At 50.3% G+C, this 16,918-nt stretch overlaps 1 protein-coding gene across 3 annotated transcripts in view; it reads right to left on the bottom strand.

Annotated features, from left to right (window-relative positions):
* PAX7 (paired box 7) overlaps positions 1-16,540 on the bottom strand; it is an 86,345-nt gene extending 69,805 nt beyond the window's left edge. For 2 of the 3 annotated variants that reach the window (XM_042831752.1, XM_042831750.1), the window contains exons 1-4: positions 16,456-16,540; positions 14,441-14,676; positions 13,759-13,888; positions 12,840-12,968 (exon numbers count right to left, since the gene is read on the bottom strand). In XM_042831752.1, the coding sequence (XP_042687686.1) occupies positions 12,840-12,968; positions 13,759-13,888; positions 14,441-14,676; positions 16,456-16,540 (580 nt within the window). Of the gene's footprint in view, positions 1-12,839; positions 12,975-13,758; positions 13,889-14,440; positions 14,677-16,455 lie in introns of all 3 variants that reach the window. The other variant, XM_042831751.1, reaches the window with a different exon arrangement.
* Positions 16,541-16,918: the final 378 nt, after the last annotated feature.

The following is a 16,918-nucleotide window of genomic DNA, read 5'->3' on the forward strand; positions in this document are numbered from 1 at the left end:
GAGAGCACTGGAAGCTGAGGAGATGGAGGAAAACAAAACGGAGCAAAGTTATTGAACTCAGTTTGACTCTGAGCCTTTCAGGTACCTCTCTCAAACCTAAATCCTCACCGGCGAGAAAGCCATGGAAATGAGGCTTACAGGTACCGCATCACTTAAGGCCAGACCTGATTTTCCAAAGGTTAAACTCCTCCATCTACTCAAAGCCTGGCCGGAGCGAGAGGGGAGGGGGAAAATACCAACCGAGGGGAAAAGAAAGCACCACAAAAGCCCTGTTGGAGACCAACCTGGCGAGCTACGCCCAGGAGTGTTTCGTTCGAGCTGGCTTTGAAGGATTTCTATTTAATTATTACCAAGGAGGGCCAGAGAGACTGAAAGGGTCCAAGGAAGCTGCCGTGCAAAATGGACCGTCTTATTTACGTGTGGATGCACGGGGTTCAGTCCCATACGCGGGAAGCCGTTCATTTATTCACCCGATTCATTAGAGAGATGGGTGCAGGTAATGAGAAGCTCCTCACCTTGAAGCATCCCGAGGGGGGCTTTCCAAGTTGCACAGACAGCAAAAAATAACTCAAGCCTTGGCTTGAAACCTTAAAACCGGGCTCCTAAAGTGGCTGGCAGGGCGGAGAGGGTCGTTTTGGGGTGATCCCATGAGTGTGCCGGGCTTGCCTGGCCCTCAGCCCTCTGCCCAGCCCCGCAGAGCCTTTATTGGTTTACTTAGGTGTTAATCCCTTAACAATCAAGTTCTCTGACCACGGAGCCCCGTCCCTATTCTTGTTTACATCTAATTAAGGGGCCGAAATGCCGCTTCCCTTCCGCAGCCCCCCCCGCCTTCAACCAACTTCCATCTCCCACCCGCTTGCTTTGGGTTGTTTGGGGTTCTTTTTTTTAAGCAGGTAAATCGATCGAACGGCGAAATCCCGTCCCCAAATTCCACGTCCCCCGATCCAGCCACGTTCCCTTCCAGCAGATGAAAGGCAAAGCTCCCCCGTCCCGGTGTCACCAGCATCTCCGAGCTTGCCTTAATTCAATTAAACCTCGGAACGCCAGGAAACCAGCGGAGATCCACCCGAGCAAACCAGTAGCCGGGGCTAACAAAGGACCTTTCTTCGCAGAGGGTGCAAGGAGAGCCAGGCCAGCCCATGTGTCATCCAGCCCCGGAGACTCCCGGCTCTGCGGGGTTAACGATTCAGACACCACTGCGAGCTCTGGGACTGCAACTTGGCTTAGATAGCGTCTCAGCCCTGGGGCAATTCCTCTAAATCAATTTTCAAAACAATCAGTTTAGGGGCTTTTAATTAAGCTTTAAACCAGTGGTTAAAAATAGCAGTTTACTTCTTTGGGATGCAAACTAGGCTAGCATAAAAATAAATCAGAGAGACGGGCCCGCTGCCTTTTGGGATTCAGGGCGACGTAGATTATATACGTCCCAAGATTACGAGGATTTCTCTTTCTTCTAAGACTTATTCTCTATCCGAGCAGCTGCTCTTTCCATGCCAGACACCGAAGTGTCGGCAGGACCGCAAAGAGAGGGGATCCCGTGCAGCTTTCCCCAAACCCAAGCTAAGGGGAAAAGAATCAGAGAGGAAAGCTGGGAGCCCAGCTCAGCACATCCACCGGGTTTTTCTATATAAGGGGAAAGCAAAAATAAAAGGGGGGAGGAGGAAGGGGGGGTGAAGCTATACGGACAAGAAACAACAACAACAACCCAGGGTGTTTCTGCAAAGAGGAAACCCCAAAAAGCCAGGCTAGATTTGAAGCTGAGCTGCTCAGCTTGGAGACGGGACCCCGCGAGCATCCTCTCTGCTCCACCCGCGGTGATAAATTCGCCTAAAAGGTGAATTTAAGCTCCCTGGGCGCTTTTGTAGTTTAAATGGGAGCCTCCAGGTTACCCCCACCGCCCTTTGTTTAATTCTTCTGTGGTCGCAGCTAAAGGGACTCTCATAGGGCCCAGCTCCATACGCACAGCTCACACCTTTAAATCCCTTAAGCTCGCACAGGTTTTTGGCTCCCCAAACCCGGCCAGAAAGCAGATGTTTAAACGCAGCCCTCGCACCAAAGGCAGTTCTTAAAAGGGACCACAGCGTTAGGTTGATTAAAGAGTAATTAAGGGCTGTGGGACTCCTTTGGTGCTGCTCCTAGGACTCTCCTCGCCCGGAGGATTTCTCCCTAGGTGACCCAGATAAATTACAGATAGGGTTGAAATAACTTTTGTCCACGACGGACCGGGATGAGCCCGGCCCGCAAATCCCCGCACAGCGGTGGTTAATGAGGCAGTCATGCAAAACGCAGCGACTTAAACCTAAAAGGAGTCGGCTCGGAGTGACTTCTCCTTCCAGGGCTCCGCGGGTGAGTTTCGAGCCGTTCCCGTTTCCATTCCCAACCCTCGGAGCTCGACCTTGACCCGGTTTGTCCCCGGTTTAATGGAGAAAAGAAGAGTCCTGCCGTTCCAGCATCCTCGAAGTTGGGTTTCTCTCCCCTTCTGTTCAGTGGGGAAAAGCCCCAAAACTCCCCGCGTGGAAGGGGGGGAAAAGAAAACAAAACAAAACGACCAAACAGAAATGAGCGAGGCTGAAAAATCAACCTCCCGGAGAGGAAACGAGGCGATGGGCAAAGGGAGAAAACAAAAAGAAAAAATCATCGGGAATCGGAGAGATTTCCTAAGCTGAACTGCTCGGGGACGGGGAGAAAAAACCTTCCCCCAAAGGGCTGCTACCCCCTCAAGAGCTGCTTTCCCCCAAACGGCTGAATTTCCCCGCTACTTCCAAGGACTTTCTGCTGCTCCTTTTCCTCCGTTCCTTCTCCCCCCGCCCCCTGCCTTCCCCCCTTTAGATCTCAGCGTGTTTGCTCTTGACTTCATCCACTAAGTCAATAGTTTGGAGATGCCCTCATCCTCAGAGGCCCGAGCCCCCGTGTCCCCTCCCTGTTTTCTCCTGCGGATAATGGCAGCCTTTTGTCGTGTAATCAAGCTCCCGAGGGGTTGGGAGACAGATATAGATTCTTGGCATTTGTCGGTGAAAATGAAAGCTGGATTAGGCAGAGGCGGCTGCACACTCCATGGTAAAGGACAACAACTATTCCCCCATTGAAAGTCCCATTCTGGTTTGGTTATTTTATCTTTAAAAGTTGTTTGTATTTCTAAAGTGGCCATTGATGCACTTAGAAAGTGTAGCAAGCTGTAAAGCCTCGCTTCAAATGAAAGGCGGACAGAGAGAGAGAGGGGGGAAAAAAAAGAGGAGGTTAAGGGGAGAAAACAGAGTGAGAAAAAATACCGTCATAAAAGGATGGAGAGGAGGGGGGAGAGGGAGTAAAAGAGTTAAAAAAGATCCAATTCTGCCTAAAATCGGAGAGAAAAGTCACGAAGTCACAGCAGCCGGGGTTCGGCTCTGCTTTTTTCCCTTCCCGACGGAGAACATCGCGGAGGGGGGGGTGGAAAATGGGGTGGGACCCCTTGGGAACCCAACCCGGGGGGGGATTTGGGTTTGATTCCTTCGTTGGGAAGCTTTGATTCTTTGCAACCGAACTGGAAAGCCAAAGCAGATCCTCGCTTAGCGATGTCATAACCAGCAACAAGCGCTCTGTTTTCTCCTTCGCAGAGGTTTGCTGCCGAGCACTGATGGGGGAAGATCGTCCATCTCTGCTCTATTCACCTCTGCCCATTTTCTCCTGAGAAGCTTTGCCACTATAACTGTATAATTCCACCCCCACCCCCCCTGAACGTCGCTTGGATTTAGCTCCATCTCCTCGTCTTTTAGATGTGTCTTAATCTGGGCTTGCGCCGTCCTTCCCTCCGCTGACCAGGAGGTAGAGAGGAGTGGGATATTTTGCTTTTAAAGGAAAGCATTCGTCAAACGCCCAAACTTTTCCCCTTCTTTTCAATTCCAGGAGTGAAAATCGCAGTTTACCCGCTGCGAGCCGCACGCACAAGGGCTGGATTGTGGGCCGGATGGAGATTAAGGGGAAAAGTGCAGGAAAAAAGCAGCAGAGCAACGAGGTATAAACCAAATATTCACATTCTCCATCAATATATGTATATATATATATAAATGAGGCTTCAAATAGCTCAATTTGCTGCTATTTAGCATCAAACGCTCCTCGAGAAATAGGTGGGGGGGGGAGGAGGAGGAAGGGGGGAAGAACTGAAAAGAATGAAGTTCCTAAATAAGGAATCCCTATTAAAAATAACACCGGCTTTCCCTAACGGCGTGGCCGTCTGTATGGACCCTCACAATCACCAGCAGCTCCGGCTATCTGCCCTCTCTCGGATAATTTACACCATACAAAGGTTGGGGGCTATTAATCCCGTCGTCCCCCCCCCTCCATCCCCCCCTCCACCCCCCATTCCTATTCATGTCAATGTTTCTTTCTCTTTCCGAGCAATCAAATGTGCTGGAAACAATTGTAGGGAATTTAAACATGACTGTTCCCTGAATATCCCTCGACATCCAAGTGTCCTTTGTACGTTCAACCTCTCCTTTTAGAGACGCTTCTATACTTCGAAATGCAAAAGAAAGCAACCGTGGGCTGTGTTCAAGAGCCGGCCTGGGACTGATGGCACCCAAACCCCGCAATTCGAAATGAGTTTGATGGGATTTAAGGCTACTTCTGCGAACTTCAGGCGAGGCGAAAAATAACCCGAGCGCCTGAAGTTGCTCGAGAAGCTCATCTCTCCCAGCGTCAACTTTCCTCTCTCCTTTAATTTCCCAATAAATATGCAAATCGATTCGTCCCCACAAATGGGGGAACGGGGAAAATAAATAAATGACAGAATTGCGGTTCGCTTCGGACTTTCGCCTCCGTTGGAGGTTTGGGTGAGAATGGAAACGGCAGCGGGTTGGGGTTGGTCCCCGTGTTTTCCCTTCTCCATTCCCTCGAAAGAAAGGAAAATTACATTTTTCAAGCCCTCCCCCCTTTACCCCCCTCGATAAAAGCTGGGCATCATCGCTGCCTATAAACGCCCTGTCCAAGTCCCTATAGCGATACAGCGGGGGGGGATGGCAGCCCCCAAAGAGGGGCTGTAGGGGCTGTCCGATGGTTTGTCACCCCATCACACACAGCACACACACTTCGGGGACAGCCGCCTCTCCGCGGGGACGCAGCATCGCAGCTCCCCCTCCTCTCTGCCCCGTTTAAAGGGTCACTTTGATCCTCGATCTTTAGGGGCTCGGGACAAAGAAGCCACTGAAGGCTGAAGGCTGCCGGGTGTGTTTGTCGTCCCCCCCCCCTCCCTTCTCCCCCCCTTTCCTTCCCTCCCCACCTACCCCGAGAGAGAGCCTTGCAAACAGCCGTGCCCCCAACCCCACTCTTTTAGGGTCAGGCAAAGTGCTTCCTTCCAATTTTAGCAACAGCAACAACAAGCAAAAGAGAGAGGGGGAAAAAAAAAAAAGCTCAGAAAAGAGTGAAAACCAAGAAGGGCTTCCTCTGCCTTCCAGAAAGCCTCGGGGGCGGGGGGCAAAGGGATCGGATCTCCCCCCTCGCACCTCTGAGCATCCCTTCGTGCCTTCCGTGTCACCCTCACGCCGCGACCCCAAAGCCGCCCTGAGGGTTTTCCATTCCTCCCTCTCTAGGAAACGCGACCCTCTCTTTGAACGCCAATTATTTTCCCCCCCTCCTCCTCAAAAGAAAAATATAGATTTATATATATAAGCCTTTTTATTTTCAATTATTTTTTTTAAAGCCCTTGACTGCGTTTCTCAGGCAGGTGGAGGTGAGCCAGGAGCATCCCTTGAGTCCTGCTGTTGTATTATGAAGGGAAACCCCCTATTTCCATCTCCAGGAAGACTCGACAGGTGAAAATTAGTTCTTATCAGCATTAATATATAACGATTAAATTAAATTTTAAAAAAAAAAAAAAGAAAAAGAAAAGAAAAAACCACAAACAAGCGCTTTGCTCCTCTTCCTCACCCCAAACCCCAAACCTCGGGCACAGCCGCGCAGAAGGGATGAGCTCAGCTGTCCTATGAGCAGCACGGAGCTGGGGACCCTTCCCCTGTAGCACAGCCATACAGCTCAGAAACGAGCCCAGGGTCCCCCCTCCCTCCCTCCGCAGACCCTACAGAGCCTTTGCGACAATTCATCACAGGACCCAGAGCCATCCAAGCAAGTAATGTGCAGCCTCAGATCTCCTATGTCCCACAAGACAGAGCGCCTGCTAATTAATAGACAGTGATTCCTGCGAGCAGCCCGAACAGTCTGTAATATGATGAACTTCCTTTGTACCGGTGTCACCACAAATGTTTCTGATAAGGAAAAGCATCCAAGGATCAAAGACTATAAGCTTCTCAATTTCCTCAAGCTGCCTCTACTTTTCCTCACCTACTTTTTCTCTTCTCCCCTCCCTCTGCGCAGCCCCGGCCCTTTTCCGTGAGCCCCGTTCTGCCTGAAAAAGCCCCAAATCCAACCCCGTCCCTTCCCCGTTTTTCCCCCAACAAACCGCTGACAAACGTCTTTATAACCAGGCATTCACTGACATCTCGTTTCTTTTGTGGCCAGCTCAACGCCGGCCCCGGGGCGGGATGAACCGAGGATGAGGATGGGGATGAAGATGAGGATGGGTTTTTGGGGTTGGGGGGATTCAGGGCACATCTCCCTCCTGACTCCACCGCATCCCCGTCCCGAACCGAGCTGCTCAACCGCACCCGCGCTTCGGTGGTGCTTTAATTCTTATTCTGGACTTGTTTGGGATGGATGGGATGAGAGGTAGCCCCCCTCCCCTTAAAGGACCCCCCCTCTGAGCACACATTGGAAGGGGATCGGTGCCACCAAGGCCCGGCCGGCAGCTCGGAGCCGCGTCCCCATCGCTGTCCTCCGTTCCCTGCAGCTCCCAGCATCTTCTCACCCACATTCCTCCAAAACAAAAAAGAAAAAAAAAAAGAAAAAGAAAAAGGAAAAAGGAAAAATAAGAATAATAAAAAGAAAGAAAAATGAAAGAGCCCAAACCGGGCTGAAGTTCAGCTTAAATAAAAGAAGAAGAGGGAAAAAAAAGGAAAAAAAATTTTTTTTTAAGGCCATTGGTGGAGAGAAGAGTTGTGTGGCAGCTGATAGGAATGGGCTGCTATTTTTTTTTTTTAAGAATAGTCTCTATAAATATATAATATCTCCAAAGCCCAGGTCTTAAGAGGGTCCCTTATTTGCTTCTTTCTTTTGTAGGAAACGTAATTTTCAGAAAGATGCTTCCCCCCCCCGCCTTACCCTAATGCTCGAGTAAGTACCTTACAGCTTTAAGGCTAGTGTTATATGTGCTTTAAAATCCTGCCATGTAAATTCCCCTGAAAAATTTGGAAAGCTTCTCGGGGGGGTACGAGTGGGGGTGTTGGGGAGGGGGGCTGGAATGGAGGAGGGGGAGAAAGGGGAGGTTAATCCGGGTTTAATGCTATGATGCAGTCACAGGACCAGGGCTAGGCTGATTGTGTTATCTCTTCCCAACATTTGGGTCTCCCATATTTCACCCAGCCAAATAGCTGCGAGAAAAAAGTGCGTATGGAGGCACTCCTGACGCCTCAGGAAAATATGTTATTAATATCTAAATAACTTCCCAATACTGTCTCTAAATCTCCCCTTCACCACTCCAGATGATGAATTCGTTTGAAGTGTTCTCCCGTCTCATCTTTTCAGTGTCTCTCTCCCTTTTTTTTTTTTTTTTTTCCTTTTTTTTTTTTATAACCAGGCTTATTTCAAACTGGTAAATATCTAATTCCTTTAACCACACTGCAGACACGTCTCTCCCCTCTTATATACAATTCTCATTTGCCGGGATCCGGATAGAAAACAAAGAATAAACCCCAACACCGCCTTCAACTCCTTCTGAAAATTATTCGGGCTTCGGGAGCGTCTTTTTTTTGGGGGGGGGGAGCACACCTGGATGGCACATCTGCCCTGCAGCCTCCCCGCTCCATCCCTCCTTCCCCAATTACCACCGAAAGCCCGGGATTAGAAATATATACCTTCCAGCTTCCTTCCTGCCCTCCTCTATCGCGGCATCCATCTCCCCCCATAGCCGCTTCCTATCCCTCCCAGCCTATCACGTAATCTACCATTCACCTTCAAATTAGAGATTATTATGGCTGCCTTGTATTTCCTTCCCCTTCCTGCTGAGCCGACCCCCCCCTCGCTTCCCCGTACCCGCATTCCCCTTTTTCTTTGCCCTTTTCCTACAGTTCAACCCATTCTTCTCCCCCACCCAGCGCCAAAAAGGAGGGGAGGGGACGCGCAAAACCCAAACAACCCCTGGATCACAAACATCTCCCTTATATTATTTCACTTCCCACTGTATAATTGAACCTCTCTCCCCGCATCCTTGTCTTAAGTTTGTTTTTTAAGACGCCTTCTATTAGATTATACTCGTTCATTCCCCCCTCCAACCTTATCTCTCCTCCTCTCTTCTCTCCTTCCCGTCACACTCGATTTAGGAAGGAGTTTATCTTGCAAACATTTGCCTACTTTGTTTATGTAGACCAGGTTCTGCAGCTACTTGTTCCCAAAAGCCACTGTTTGCCTTTGTAATTGTTATCTGTGTTTATTGTTGTACCTCATTTGTCTCAGCTTTTTTTGTGACATGTAAGCTCCGTGTGTGCTCACATCCAACCCCCCCTCCCTTCTCCCTCTCCCTGTATTTTTCTTCCCTTTTCCCTCCCCTCTCTCCTCTCCTCTCTCTCTCTCTCTCCCTGAAATATGCACAGAATAACTGAGCCTAAAGCCAATGAATTGCTTGACACTACCCTATCTCTTTCCTGCCCCCCATTATTAGAGCTGATCCCACTCGCAACACTCACAAATCCCGCCTGGTCTCTGTTTGATTAGATTGCCAACCTTTCGTAATCCCTTGATTTGATGAAGTGTCTGTTCCCCCCCATTTCCCCCCTAAACATACATTGACAGAGAAAGCTCTTGTTGGTTTTACAACGATGCAGATTGTTTGCTGATAAATGGACCCGAACCCCCCCCCGGCTCTTAGGGACAAAGCCACTTCCCAGGTGTGGCAGCGAGGGGCTGATCCCCCCCCCCCCTTATTTTCCCCATATCCACTCCCCCGAATTAAATTAAATTTGGCAGGACCCAAACAGCCTCCCCCCCAAGAAAAGAACCCTAAACTCTACACCAGGGACTGCTATCACATTCAATCATTACCACCTCGGGGCGGGGAGGGGGGGGGGGGATGGATAGGGGATGGTCACACCTGTTCACGCTTCCAAAACCCCAATACAATTAAACGCTGCTCTGTATCCATCTCTTCCAACCGGGTTTCCCATCCCAACCCCGCTATCATTTCCATGGGGGGGGGGGGGGGGGGGCCCACGGCCGGGCCGCCATTGGGGCCCCGGGTGCAAAAAAGGGGAGCCACGAAAAAAAAGAACCGGGGGGGGGGGGAGGGAGGGCAGGGGGGGGAGATGCCAAACAGTAATGAGTCGTAAAAAAACATAAAGTCATAAAAACGCGCCGCTATAAGCGATTAAAAACAATAATTACAAGAAACAACAAGAAAATTAAGTGATTAATAATGCTTAATAACGCCAAGCCACCTGTCCGGCCTGATCCCAAACCCTGCTGCCATCCCCGCTCTGTTTCGGCACAGCGGCCCCGAACGGGACACCCGTGGCCACAGGGTGACACGCGGGGGGGTCATTCCTTTGCTGAAGCTCATCCCCCTCCTCCCATGCTTCACATCTGCTTGTAATTAATACGAGGCCTCGCCCGAAGTGTGGGCACCAATCCTCAGCACCCCGTTAAATTTGGGGGGGGGTTCGTTCCCCCATTCACCCCCACGGTTCCACCTCGCATCTCCGGGTGCGGGGTGAAGCAAAGCAGCGCCACCCGTGACCCTCCCTAATAAACCCCAAACGCTCACAAATGAAAGAACAACAACAAACGACAACAAAAAATAATAATAACTCGCTCTTAACAAGGATAAAAAATAAAAATAAATAAATAAAAAATAAAGTGAAGCCTCATGAATATATGCCCAGGGCTAGCTGGAGTGAGCCGTTTAAAGATGAAAGTGCAAAGAAATAAAGGCTCAATTTAATCTGCCTTAAAACCCTTCAACTTAACGTTTGTGCTGGGAACTCAGAGAGTGAGTACTGATTGGGGATAAATACATTTCTTAGCATGCCTTGGAGCTATTACACCCTTCTCCAACACAGCTCCCTATTCAACAGCCACAGTTTTCATTACCAGCTCTAATAAGTCTTAACATTATTAAATGCCAAGCAGACGATAGAAAGAAACAGGCGCAGGGTGGAAGCTTTCTTTAACACTTAAAAAGAGAGAGCATTTAGGGCTGTCTTCCTCCGGCTCCCCGCGAGGAGAACCCGCAAATGGAGCAAAGGCGTTTGGCAGGAGGAAAAAGGCCAAAACAAAGTTTCCCCCTCTCCTTTTTCTCCCTCCTCCCCCCCTCCGTCCGCAACCATCATGAAAATGCCTTAAAAAAAAAGAAAAAGGGAGGGGGGGGAAGGAGGGAAATAAATAGGAAAAATAAAGCGAGGAATACAAACACCCAACGCAGAGCTGGGAACGAGTGCCAGGAATGCGTTAATATATATATACATATTTAATAATAATTTAATATCAAACTTCGAGATCAATTCCCATGGAAGGGGCGTCGTGATTCCCGGCTCTAAAAGGAATAGCAAAACGCCGCCTCGGAACCTTTTACAAACTGACCGCTCATTAATTATCTTAATTGGGGCTGTTTAGAAACTTTTCTCCGTATTGATGGCTGCTGTTATTATTGGTGGTATTTTTTAATTGCTCTGACAGCCCCGCGCCCCGTTTCACCGCTGCCCGCTATTTCGGCAGCTCCGCAAAAGCAAAGCTTTTTTTAGGAGGTTTTTTTCCTTCAGATCCAAGCAGGAGAAGGAGAAAATAAAACGCACGGGAGCCCAGCAGCCCATCAATAATGATTTATCTCCGGGAATGGGCGCTCCGCGGGCTGCGGCAAAAGGGAATCAGCCCAAATGAGCGCTCGATTCAAAGCGGGTTCCGCAAAGCACCCGCGGTTCGTTTTGATTTTAATTTTAATTTTATTTTTTCCCCGAGAGAAAACAAACCAAAGAAAATAACTAAACAGCAACGACCTCGAGATGTAAAAATCGTTACTTTTCCCAGCGATGCGACCCGGAGAAAAACCACCTCTCCGAAATGAAACCCGACGCATCGCGCGGTGACGCGGGGGCAGTTTTTCCCCCTTCCACACAATGGGCTCCGATTTGCAAATGAGCATCGCCTATTTCCAAATCACAAGCAACATTTTGCAACGTCCAACGGCTCGCCTTTTTTCCAACAGACGGTCCTATAATATTACAAAACTATCTAACAGCAGGGAGTTTTGAATAATTTATCTCCCTTTCTTCCCTTCCTTGGCCCTTTGTCCCAACTTTTTCTCCTCCTTGCAGAATTTTGAATGAGAATAGAGAAGCCCTCCCTCCCCCATCCTTCTACTCCATTTTTAAGGCAGCCTAGGGTTTTTCCCCTTCTTTTTTTCCCCCTTTTTACACCCCCTCCCCTCCACACCCCTTTTTCTTTTTTTTTCCTTCCAGTGTTTGCTTTTGTGGCCGGGAATCTTTTGCTTATAAAGCTTCAATAGACTCGAAGGTCTTTGTAAGTGAAGTTCATCTTCAAGGTTGGAAAAAAAAGAGAGAGAGAGGGAGAGAGAGAGAAAGGGGGAGAGAGATCGGATCCTTAAAGAACCCCCTTTTGTGCACCTTCATTTAAACGTTTGATGGTGACACGGAGAAGCTTTTCTCTGCCCCGAATTCCCCGCACTTCAATATTCCCCCCCGCATTGTCCCGAATTGGGGAAAACTTTGCAGCCTAGTGAGAAACTTTGTGGAAGCTCCGTTGCCGATACGGCAAACCGGCCCTCAAGCCTCGCAAGCCGGCCTCACCATCGCCATTTTGCCATCAATTCGGGGGCGAAAATAAACAGCAAAACCTTCATTCTTCAGGCTTTCCTACGGAACTTCGTAATTCCCGCTTTCCTCCCCCAAAAAGCGCTTGGACGCGACGAAATCATTCCGTGCCTAAAGCAAAACCTCCTTCCCGTCCCTCCAACTTCCCCCCTGGTTTCACAAAACCCTCATTGCCAAACTTCGATAATTTTCGCTAAAAATACCGGTTTCCCTTCTTTTTTTTTTTTTTTTATTTTTTTTTGGAAGGCTGAGGACTCATCTCCCCCACCCAGCTCGCCAAAATGACATTTCCAAAGCGCCACGAGCTCGAAAACCTCTCATTCCCAGCCCTCCCTCCCCCCCCCCCACAATCAGAGACAAGTGCAGTGTCACCGGGTCCCCCCTCACCGAGCTGCCCTCAAGCTTTCCACCAGCAGCCCCAGCTTTATTATCCCTATTTATTATTTGCCTATTTATTATTTCCCCCCGAGCCCGGTGCTGGTGGCTCTCGCTGCAGCCCCACAGCAGCGCGCATCCCGTGCTCTCTAATTGATATTGATTGGCCAAATCGGTCAACTGTCAGCCAGAGTTTCAGGGGACCACTTAGAGAGCAGGAGAGAAATCTGTTTAACAAATTCATTTAGGAATCAGAGATGCCTCCCCTCAGTCATCTCCCTTTATAAATAATTGATCTGGAGCGGCCGCGAGCGAAACACTGACAACTCTTCCATGCGGGGATGAGAAAACATCACAACCCCAAAGGCTGGGTACCAGCAGCCCCAGCAGCATCACACTTTGGCTCTGCCATCAGCCCTACTTGGAAAGGACAGCTGTAAGGCTCTGCAGCCAATCCCTTTCTTATTCCCCATCTAAAAAGTGGTGGGCCGTGTTCCCAAAGGTTCCCCCCATCCTAAAGGTTCCCCCAGTCCAACCTGGGGCACGCGTGGCCGCCTCTACCTTTGTCGCCCAGGATGCCATCTATGCTGTGCTTGGCCTTCTTCTCCCCGTCTTCCTCCTTCTTGTCGCAGTCCTCCTCTTCCTCTTTCTTCCCGAATTTGATGCGTAGCACACGGCTAATCGAACTCACTAAACCTCAGACAGTCAAAGACAAGAAGGCAAGTATAAGCTGCCTGGGAACGGACGGGGGAAACCCAAGCTGGAGCCTCATACACATCAAGGGCACCTGCACCTCTTTGCCCACTTTTATGCACCCACTCCTTCTGCCAACTGCACCCAAGCACCCCTCAGTTCACCCAAGTGACGACAACTTGGGTGCCTGAAGATGGATGCATTCATCACCAACCCCAAAACCCCCGGCCCCGCTCATGGGGTTGCACGTCCCAGGGTTCCCACCTGCTTTGTGGCAGGGAAAATGTCCCCAGCTCTTGGCTTGCAACCCTCAGTGGGACCAGGAAAGGCCCAAAAGTTTGGATTCAGCCTCCCCAGGACCTCACTTTTGGGGACCTGTGCCCTGCAGAGCAGGCTCAGCTCCTTTGGAGCAAGAGAGGAACTCTGAGCCAAAGGAACCAGGACCTAAAAAACATCCAGACCCTCAGCACATCTCAACACTGGGGTACAGCATCATTTTCAGTGAGCGATGGCATTCCTGGATGAATGGAAGCACTGCTGTGCATCCTCAGTGAGCAAGACATGGGCTGAAGTCCCCCCAACTCTGCTTTGGGATCTACCCCATGCAAGCTGCCCTCAGGTTGGAGACCCCCAGCTGTCCCCAGGGAGCTGGGATGACTTGAAAAAACCGCTTTGGTTTGCATCCCTCCCCATGCAGAGCAAGGAGCAAGAGGATGCCGCAGACAACCCTGCCCCAAAACGCCTTTTTGGGATCACGGGTGGCCTTACGGCCAAGCTGCCTTCTCACCTGAGGGCACAGTGCTGCGGTCGCAGTGCCCATCCTTCAGCAGCCTGTCCCGGATCTCCCAGCTGAACATCCCAGGGTTTTCCCTCTTGTATTCCTCGATTTTCTTCTCCACGTCGGGAGTCGCAACCTGCTTTTGTGGTCAATGGCCACCGGTGCGTGCGTGAGCAGAGGGAGGGAAGGGGAGAGAGAGAAAAAGCCCTTTTAATTGAAAAATTACACCGGGCTGCTAGCTTCGGGGGCAAAAACATTAAAAATAGTTGAATCTGAGGGATGGGAAGGAGGAAAATAAAGCTGGGGAGAGGTATGAGGTTGTCCCCCAGGTGTGGATTCCATTTGTCCTCCTTAAAACTAAAGGACAAGGAGATGGCAAAGATGGGTTTAACCTGAGATGGAAGGAAGGAGGGGAGGCGAGGGATGCTTTTTTGGGGGGTGCTGTGTAAACCTGAAAGCAAACAGGGGCCGAAGGAAACGCTCGAATGCTTGCCACTTGTTGCACGCTGAAAACCCCGTTAATTTAATCCCATCCTGCTGCCCGGCGCTGTTTTCTCCCCATCTTTGCTCAAAACCCGTTCGTTTCTTTCATCCCTAAATTCACCCCTTCTCGTCCCAAAAGAAGATCCCTCCCCGGCTGCTTCCTAGCACCGTGTATCAGGCCCGTAACGCGGCCCCACATTGCACTCACCCTGGGCTTGCTGCCCCCGATGGCCCCGGGTCGGATGGAGCCCGTCTCTTGGTACCTGCAGAGGATTTTGGAAACGCAGCCGTGGGAGACCCTGAGCTGCCTGGAAATCACGCAGGGCCGGATCCCGTGGTGAGCCATCTCCACGATCTTGTGGCGGATGTGGTTGGGCAACGGGCGCCCGTTGATGAAAACCCCTCCGAGTTGATTCACCCGGCCCTGGCCCAGCGGGGTGGACACTGGGAACGGGGGGAGGGAAAAATGGTGAAAAAGGGCAAAAAAAAATCCGTCAAAATTCCACGCATCCCTCCCCGCGCCTCCAGTTTGCATCCCAGAGATTTGCACCTCTCCACCGTGTCCTAAAATAGGGGCAAAACCCCTCCCGTCCCATGGAATTGCTTTTTATCCCATATCCCCGCGGTGCCCTTCGCTGTAGGGGAAAGTTTTCCCGTTGAAAATAGGAGCCGCGCATCGCATCACCCCTCCGTCCCCTCGGGGTTACAGAACTTGGGGCGTTTCACACCTACACTTTGAACCAGAGCCGAAAGAGGAGAAGATTTAAAACCTGGTGGCAAAGCCAGATAGGATTAAAAAAAAGAAAAAGGAGAAGAAAAAAAGTTCGCACTTCTCCCCGAAAGCGCGCAGCGCTCCTCGCTCCCGATGAGGAGCTCCGCGTCCCCGATGAGGGGCTCCGCGCTCCGAATTAATGAGGGGCTCTCTGTTTGCGACCCAACTTTTGGGAAACAGGCTCTCGAAATCCCCTCGAGGGTTTCTTTCTATGGGTTCGGAGGAGCCGCGATGCGCGGCACCTGCGGGGTCGGTATTTCGCGCTGTAGATTTCGGAGATTAATACGATTTCACAGGCTTGGAAATTAGGGGGGGGGGGGGGGAAAAAAAAAAAAAAAAAAAAATACGGAGGGAAGAACTCAGCTGCGCAATTTGCAGCGAGGCTGGAGGGGGCGAGGGGGTGATTTTCTCTTTACAAAGAAAAGTCGATTCCAGAAATTGCCTCGCGATTTAACAAGAATCATGCACCACTAATTCAAAGTCACTTGGCCAGCACTCCCTGGATATATCATTATCGACAGATAACACTCGAGTGGCCAATTTTACATTCAAGAGGTACTAAAACCGCCGCCCGCTCTCTCTTTTCATTATTCCCAGTCATGTTGTGCAAATATTGTTGTAATCCTTTGATCCTTTCCCTTGCCGTCTGTTTTACTTCATTTGCTACAGAAAAGCACTTCAGCAAATCCCCCCAGCTTGTATGTTTTGCAGTCTGCGTGGCTTTCCCCAGCTCTGAGTTTCGCCACTTGATCACGGTCTGTATGAAATTCTCCTCTTTAATAAATGCGGGGAAAGGGCTCCTACTTTAATTCTGAATTTTTTTTTAATTTTTTTTTTTTAATTTTTTTTTAAATTTATTATTATTCCCTCGCACAGCTTTGGGCAGAAATCGTAAGCCGGGCGGCCGCACAAAGGGAAAGAAAACGACGGGGGAAGTTGGTGGCTCCGCAGTGGAGATGTCATCCCCATGGATGACACTTCTCGAGGTGACAGCTCCCGTTTCCCCCCCTTTTTCCTCTGCCGAAGCACCGCATCTGTTCCCAGCCCCGAAGCTCCGGCTTTGGCTTTTATTTTCCTGGGGAGAAGTTTGGAAACAATCGGTTTTTTCTTGCTATTTTGTTTTTCCCCTCCTCCTTTCTTTCTCTATAGGGCCGGGACTCTTTGAGTTTGGGAAATGATAATAGTAGCCATACCAAGAAAGGGCGAGCCTAAAACCCGCTCCTAACTCCTCGAAACGAGAGGAAAAATAAAGAGCCAAGCGGCACCAGCCGCTCGAAGAAAGGCACGGCGTGAGAAAAGAGCTCCGACCTCCCCAAAGTTGGATGCTCCGCACAGGATCCCCCCCCTCCAACCCCCCATCCTCACCCAACTCACCTCTCCCCGCTTTCAAATCCATCCCAAATTCATCTATCTGAAGTTGTCCTCGCACACGTTAAGATAGATATACCTACCTTCTAAAGGGAAGCCGGTGCGAGGGTAGTTTTGCCCCGGCGCCGGGCGCATCATCCGCGGTACCGTCCCGGGGAGCGCTGCCATAGCGGGGGGCGGCGGAGCGGCTCCGTACGGATCGGGGTCACCCCCGAACCCCGGGAGAGCCGAAAGATCAACGGGTTTTTTCCTTCTCTGTTGGTCCCAATGAGGCTGGAAGGGCTTTCGATGGTTTTCCAGCCCCGGCGGCTGTTTTTTTAAAAACAAAACAAAAAACCAAACAAACCCAAACGAACAAGGGAGAAATCATTGCTCCGAATGAATGAAAACAATAATAATTAAAAAATCGTCATCAGAGGAATCGTTAACGAGGTGTGGAGGGGGGGAGGGGGGTGAAATGATGGGGGGTGAGGGGTGAATGGAGAAGCGGAGCAACCAACGGGGGGGAGGTCGGAGCTCTTTTCTCACGCCGCCTTTCTTCGAGCG

Source organism: Centrocercus urophasianus, unplaced genomic scaffold, assembly GCF_019232065.1.
Source record: "Centrocercus urophasianus isolate 14NV4802_14NV808 unplaced genomic scaffold, USGS_Curo_1.0 seq_36, whole genome shotgun sequence".
NCBI classification, from domain to species: Eukaryota; Metazoa; Chordata; class Aves; order Galliformes; family Phasianidae; genus Centrocercus; species Centrocercus urophasianus.